The sequence below is a fragment of the Sinocyclocheilus anshuiensis genome, unplaced genomic scaffold, assembly GCF_001515605.1.
Source record: "Sinocyclocheilus anshuiensis isolate Anshui unplaced genomic scaffold, SAMN03320099.WGS_v1.1 scaffold204, whole genome shotgun sequence".
NCBI lineage: Eukaryota > Metazoa > Chordata > Actinopteri > Cypriniformes > Cyprinidae > Sinocyclocheilus > Sinocyclocheilus anshuiensis.
Genome location: NW_015557064.1, coordinates 1,018,965 through 1,026,155, shown reverse-complemented (window position 1 = coordinate 1,026,155; position 7,191 = coordinate 1,018,965). Strand labels below are relative to the sequence as shown.

Sequence of the window (7,191 nt, the reverse complement as noted above, 5' to 3'; positions counted from 1 at the left end):
TGATCCTGCAGTAAGCCCAATAATGAGGCCAAGCACTAGGCATTAAGATCACAGAGCGCTCGTCTGCCCTCAGTCTCATGCTGCACAGATTTTTGACTCAGTTCCGTGGGAGATGAGAGCGTCTGCATGGGTGCCGTTAGTCATCACGGGATAGCAATCGCATTTACAAAAGGGGCTTTCTGAACAAACATGGTGTGCGGCCTCTCATGCAGCAGTTTTTTGAACGAATTGAATCAACTCAATTCAATGTCTCAGAGGCTTTATTTATTGGTTGCTGCCACCAAAGGATTATAAAATGTTAATGTTAATATGCAAAAAATAATCTATAAACTAATTTGTAAAGTGAATAGAATTAAATGCATCACAAAATATAATTTCCACTTTTAAAGTGTTGAAGCTGGTCATGAATTATTTTGCAGTTCATCATAACATTCACATTGAGTTTTAGGTTTTGTTCCTGTTTTGTTATTCTTTAAGCTAATTAGCAAATCAGCTGCAATTTCACTCCACAAACAGAAGTCCATCTTCAACAGCTTGTGCTTTAAAAATAGTTACTTTTAGTTACCTGTTACAGATAGTTTATAGTTTGCACATAAATCGACAGATATGAGAAATATAATTTCAGGAGCTCTTGTGCATCTTGTGGCGGTGCGCCGTGTGACCCCGTGACTGCATGGGTTGTGTTTTTATTTGATGCTTGGGAAAAGAGCACCACTTGGGTGGCTGGAGCCCTGGCAGAATCCCGAAGTCTAACTAACCTTTAATCCTTAATCCTCAACCCAAACCTGGTCCTATACTGCATTCATAAGCGTTTAGTTGTCGGATGTCTGTCTCAAACATCTTTAAAACCAAAACGTTACGATTTTCGTGTTGAATAAAAAAAAGTAGCCTACAGGTTTTACGTTATTCCTAATTAGTTGTGTCACTATTAAATCACAGTTACTTTATTAAATATTCGATACTTATCATAATGTTTCCATATTTTTAACATTAAACAAGGGTAGTCTGCAATACCTCTCGAATTGAGTCCAAATGCTGATTTCCTAGCCTTTCCCACAGTCATCTGTATACACGCGCATTATTAATCTTCGATACTTTACTGTAGGTCAGATAACAGCGAATGATTATCTGTTTTCAATTGTACTGTACTTTCGACTCTTATGTTGAAAGGTAAGGAGTGTCTTGCTTCCTTTATCATGATAAAGATTAAATAATTTTAGTGTTGGGCATGAAGTGCATAAAAAACCCCAAATTATTTTAATAATCGGGTGATCTATAAACGCCGTGTTGCCTGCTGCATAGTGTTTCTTTTAATCAAATATATTAACTGCCTGGGAAAAGACCATTATATCAATGAAAAAAAGGAAAATAATAATAATACGTATATATATATATATATATAGGCCTATATATATATATATACCACACACACACACACATAATAAGTCACATGGTAAAAACATTTTTTTTAAATTATACATCAGATTTCCTTGCACTGAGTTCAGGCCCAAAGTCAGATTATTGCTGAACTTTGATCTTTATTACAGGTAAGATGGTTATCATCAGCTCCATGTAAAACACCTTTCATATTTCGTTGCGATTGTCACTGTATAAGGAACCACTATGATCAGGTGAGTTTCGATGAGCTTCACTGTTATATATGGATATTTGTTTTCTTTAATCTAAAAGTATGAGCTTCTACACTCATGTTTTGTTTCCCACATTAAAGGTTTTCTGTTCTAGTCTGCCTATCAGTGCTGCTGTTTAGCACTTCAGCCAAGCCATACAGGCCCAGGGTAGGTTTCGCTTCTAATATGGACACTCTTAATTTACAGCAAAATATTTTGACTGTCTTAAGTTACAAAAGAAAAAAATAAACAATGGCTATAGTCGCTTTTAATTACAACTGTTTTTTACAAGGATTGCTGCCCTGACCCTTCTTGCCATTTTGAGCAAGATGAAAAGGATGTAAAGAATTTAATATTAATTTTAATTAACTTTCTAATATATAAATCTGTTATTTCTGATTAAGCAGCACCCTTTCATCATTTAATTCAATTACTTAAAATGATTTTTAAAAATAATCTATATGCTAATGTTTGACTTGTTGCTTTTACATATAAAAAATGTATAAATTAAAAATTTACTTTTAAATTTGTCCTGCAGGAAAAAGTGTTGGGCAGTGCAGTTCAGGACACTATAGTGTAAGTATTGTCTTGCCTTCTGCACACTGTAAAGGGTATGTCTATATATTCTAGGTATATATAAAATCTGTAAAAAAAAATTTGTACAAATCATTGAAATGAGATATTTGTTTTCCATTGGAGTTTTGATCATCCCAATGAGAAGATGATCCTGGGAATGAAGGAGGTGGAGCCACCACAGGACATGGACATTACAGATTTTGACATCAATCCCAACATGTTGATTTGGAAAGCCGTAAAAGAAGAAATACAGCAGAAATACGACAGACCTGAAGAGGATAAAGATGCTCTCTACCACTCCTTTGACATAAAACATCCAGCTGATGCAAAACAGCCTGAAAACTACTTTCAGCTACTGGAACACAATCCGGTACGGATGTCTGACAAACCAGAAGAAGATCGAGATGATCTATACCATGGCATGTTTGATGTAGCTGAAGAGCCAATGAGAGGAGAGAAGGATGTAATTGGAGGTAATGTCAAGCCCATGTACTCAAGCCCTGAAGTGGACAAAGACGACCTGTACCACGCAGATGTTAAAGGACATCAGTCTGACCAGCAGGCTCTTCCGATGAATATATTCCCCTTTCGCCCCAAAAGGGTGCACACAGAGCCAGAGGTAGACCTGGATGACCTTTATCATAAGCAATGATAGAATAAGTCATATCATGTCTAAAGGATTTTAAAACTGGATGTTAATTCATTATGCATATTTAAATGCTCTCTATTTTTTTTTAATCTTGAAATGTGTTTTAACCTGGTTTCTTTTTAATATAGCTAATATTGAACAGAAAAAGAAAGTTTATTGTATGTCTGTTTAGCAATTCATCAATACCGAGAAGACTGTGACCATAATTAATAGTTTTTTAATCATTTTAAAATAAATGAGTAAATGAAATACATTTTTTAATAAAATAATAATGAAAAAATAAAAAAAGTTGAAAGTATTTATTGAGGCAAAGTATAAGAAAAGCAAACATTTTACATTTCCATATTCCTAACGAGAGAACATTCACAGAGCTCAGTTCAGCTGTTAATTCAAGGAACAGTGGGCAACAAAATGAAATGCTGCAGGTGGGGATTGAGCTTCACACCTGTTGCCCAGGAAAAGCTACATTTGACCAGGTATATTTGAACTTTAAGATCAAATGTTTAAATGTTAAACAGAGCTGACTTTCATTTCACAAAGCTTTCATTAAAAAAAAAAAACGAAAATACATTTGATACAGTTGAAATGCATTTTCAAATTGTATTTTATTGTATGATTTTCTCTAATCTATTTATTAGAGAAATTGTCTTATTACTTATTTTGCATCACACTACAGAAAATATGAACAGAAAATTCTTTGAACTTTTTGAAAAATTATGAACTAATTTTTGTAATCAAAATCTAAACGGATGGCATTAAATTAATAACAAATATTTTTATATATACAATCTTTCTTTTATAAAGCTATTTTGTATATGCCTTATCTATAGGAATTTTGGTGTAATAACTCTACTAAACTGTACCAAGCAGCCTTCTTTCAGCGTTGTTCACCAGGCGGAATGACACCTTTCTTGATTATGAGATTTCCATACAGTGCAGTCTCCCTGTCAGACAGATTTAAAGATCATCTATTATTGTTATTATTATTTCTTAAATATAAATATAAGATATTTTAATAGTTAAAAAGACCCACCATAGATCATAAATAAAAATGCTCACCCAGTTGCCACTACAGCAAATGCCTTCTTAGCACGCTCATAAAATGCAAAACGCTCAACAAACTTGAAGTTACCCTGAAAGAAAAAAATTAAGACTGTTTGTTAATGTGATAATTAGTGTATGGTTTATAGATAGATAGATTTTTTTTTATTTGAAGTAAATTTGAAGTGAAATATTAAGATAATATTTTACGTCCTGGACAAATGATTTGTATTCCCTTTGTAAAACTAGGTTGGTCAAATTTAATTTCAGCAGTGATGAATAGTCCTCATCATATGAGTTATGACCTTTTATGGATATAATAGCTTACATCTGATCCTCCTTGTTTCAGGAGGTCAGAGTACTGGTCCCATACCGGCACTTTCAGCCCCTTTAATTTGTCACTCTGCACAAGGTCCATGACAGCTGCCTAACAAATCAGACCTTATTCAGTGACAGACACCACCTACAATTATGATAAGTTACATACATGAACAAACAGAGTGTACATTTGTGGTTGATCCATTAAAAAAATAAAAGATGCCAGAGAATGGTGCAAATGTTATCACCCACCGAATCCTCATAGGTATCAAGAGGAAAAAGCTTCAGTATTGCCTTCAGAAGTTCTGGTATACCTACACCTTAAAAAGTAAAACCATATACTTGATTAAACAACTAAATGCAAAGCTATCAGTGACAAAAATGTCAGTTGGCTGTTCAACTAATGCATATTAAGAATGATTTTGGGCTAAGTAGATCTGGAATTACAATAATAAGTTTATCACATTGTCAGATCATCATTACTTCTGTAAAACCATAAAAATTAGTGTGAGATTTCTTTCAAACAGTACAAGAAATGTGCAAAATCTTTTTAATATTTTTTTTAACTATGAAAGAGCATGTAATCATTTTTAACAGTTTTATTGTATAAAAATTCCTACTACATTTTGTAAAAGTTGACGCGACACATACCATCCGCTCTTATCTCCACTGGACCACATTTACAAATAGATGAGGTTGGAAAATTTGCGTCTGCAAGAACTAAAAAAAAAAGTCATACATGACAATCCATACACGGAGTTCATTTCTTATAACTATATTGCCCTGATGTCTGCGCTCATATGACAAACCAGATCCACTCAGTGCTACAGCCGGACAGAAAAGCGTCGCTTTTCAACATCAGCGGGAGTCGAATATGCGGATATGTGCTTTGGCTTACAGACAATAAAAATGTGACATTTTTATGAGAGACAGTCTACAAAGTTTTCTGAGTGACATTTTGATGATCGAAATGAAAGCGCAAGTTGCGGAGCGCTGCAAAAGCAGTATCACTTCCCGCGTTACTGCACGAACTAGGATTTATCTGTGGCGTTTTTAAATCGTATCTAACCCTGTATAAACCAATGACAGGATATATTTATCCAAACAGGTATATCGTCTTATAGACTATTCATCCAGATATCACATGCGTGACACAAGAACGTCAGGCTTCAGAAGGTTTGGCGTGACGTTCGTAAAGAGAAACATTGATCTGATTTCGTTTACGACTTACCAAGTTCATCTCCATGGCCCATTTGCGCCAAAACATACAATAATTCAGGCGTAAGTATGGACGGGATTCCTTTTAGTATAACCATTTCAAAGCAGTGACAGAACAAGGGAGAGTTTTTGGGGAATCATGTGACCCTTTAAATGTATTTCAATTGGTTACACACAATAAGAGCTACGTTTCTAACGCAACCTGCGTTTGGAATAGCCTACGTAATTTTCGTAGGCTACATCTGCGTACCCATGACAGCGTCAGTTTTTTTAAAAAACGATTTCTTTCAGATTTAAGCATGACCGGTTATGCATATATCTAATGTTACTTTCCGTTTCAGAATGAGAAGGCATATTCATTTTCAGCATTGCATTGGCATAAATGTATGAACTTGCTGTGTTATTTTCATAACCTCTTACATTTTCAGATACCCATGCAAATAATAAAAATTACAAGTTATCAGAAAGCGCTAAATGTACACTCACGAACAGAAATGGCCTTTGCGTGAGAGGTAACCATAAACATCCACTCGATCTGTCGATATAGCCTACCAAGTTTTATGGGTTTTTTAATAGGCCTAGTTGTTTTTGCATTTACATTTCAAAAACATACATAAATGATTAATTAGCAAATTACTATATCCATTAAAACTTAAATAACATCAGCGGCAGTGCTAGAGTAGCTTAAGTTACGAAACATGATACCTGTTTCTGATGCAGAAAAGCTAGTTCATGCATTCATGACCTCTAGACTGGAATATTGTAATGCACTGCTAGGTGGTTGTCCTGCATCTTCAATAAACAAGCTACAGGTAGTCCAAAATGCAGCGGCTAGAGTCCTTACCAGGTCGAGAAAATATGATCATATTACCCCAATTTTACAGTCTCTGCACTGGCTACCTATTAAATTCCGTATCAGTTACAAAATATTATTACTTGCCTATAAGGCCCTTAATGGGTTAGCTCCTGCGTACCTAACTAGTCTTCTACCACGCTAGTCTGGTCAGAGGAGAACTGGCCCCCCGACTGAGCCTGGTTTCTCCCAAGGTTTTTTCTCCATTCTGTCACCGATGGAGTTTTGGTTCCTTGCCGCTGTCGCCTCTGGCTTGCTTAGTTTGGGACACTTAATTTCCAGCGATAGCCTACCGTTGACTTGATTGCAAAGATACTATTTAAACTGAGCTGGATGTTGACATCACTGAATTAAATGATGAACTGTCTTTAACTGAAAAATTTGTTTACTATTGTCATTTTGCATTATTGAAACACTATTTTCCTAATTAATGCTGTTCAGTTGCTTTGACACAATCTGTATTGTTAAAAGCGCTATATAAATAAAGGTGACTTGACTTGACTTAACTGTAATATCCGTAGGCCTATACAGATCTTAAAATAGTGCATTAGCAGATTCTATCAACAGGTGTTTTCAAAATCATTATTTCACTTTATTACATGCATGATTTACAGGCCTGCAACGACCAAGCATTGTAATTTTGCGCACAGTGTGAACCATTAGGCTAACTTGATATAAAACTTAAGGTAATCTAAAATGTTGAGGAAAGATCCGTGTAGCTACTCAAGCCCATCATCTGCAGTGTGACTGAAATTACAACTCTAAACTGATTTTCAAAGATCCCCGGCCACAGGCCTTCTGCGCGTGAAATTGTACGTTATTGCTCTTGACGTTCGACAACGGTGTTAAATTAAATTCCCACAAGATCAAGTGCTACACAGTAAAGTATCAAATGTCTAAGCAAATTG

The 7,191-nt window shown here is 35.2% G+C and overlaps 2 protein-coding genes across 3 annotated transcripts; one reads left to right on the top strand and one right to left on the bottom strand.

The window, feature by feature from the left end:
• The first annotated feature begins 1,555 nt into the window (after positions 1-1,555).
• On the top strand, positions 1,556-2,856 carry LOC107676570 (uncharacterized). The gene is made up of 4 exons (XM_016471139.1): positions 1,556-1,631; positions 1,730-1,796; positions 2,167-2,204; positions 2,328-2,856. Exons 1-4 carry the CDS (start codon positions 1,624-1,626, stop codon positions 2,854-2,856), a joined length of 642 nt encoding a protein of 213 aa, XP_016326625.1. The 5' UTR covers positions 1,556-1,623.
• A 305-nt stretch (positions 2,857-3,161) lies between these two features.
• Positions 3,162-5,653, bottom strand: fuom (fucose mutarotase). 2 transcript variants are annotated; one of them, XM_016471171.1, is made up of 6 exons: positions 5,444-5,650; positions 4,864-4,932; positions 4,465-4,532; positions 4,223-4,321; positions 3,913-3,986; positions 3,162-3,797 (listed from the first exon to the last, which is right to left on the bottom strand). In XM_016471171.1, the coding sequence occupies exons 1-6, from the start codon at positions 5,526-5,528 to the stop codon at positions 3,731-3,733; spliced, it is 462 nt and encodes a 153-aa protein (XP_016326657.1). In that variant the 5' UTR covers positions 5,529-5,650; the 3' UTR covers positions 3,162-3,730. The 2 variants fall into 2 exon arrangements, with proteins under 2 accessions (XP_016326657.1, XP_016326658.1); XM_016471172.1 differs by lacking the exon at positions 3,162-3,797 and having other exon boundaries at positions 3,912-3,986; positions 4,200-4,321; positions 5,444-5,653.
• Positions 5,654-7,191: the final 1,538 nt, after the last annotated feature.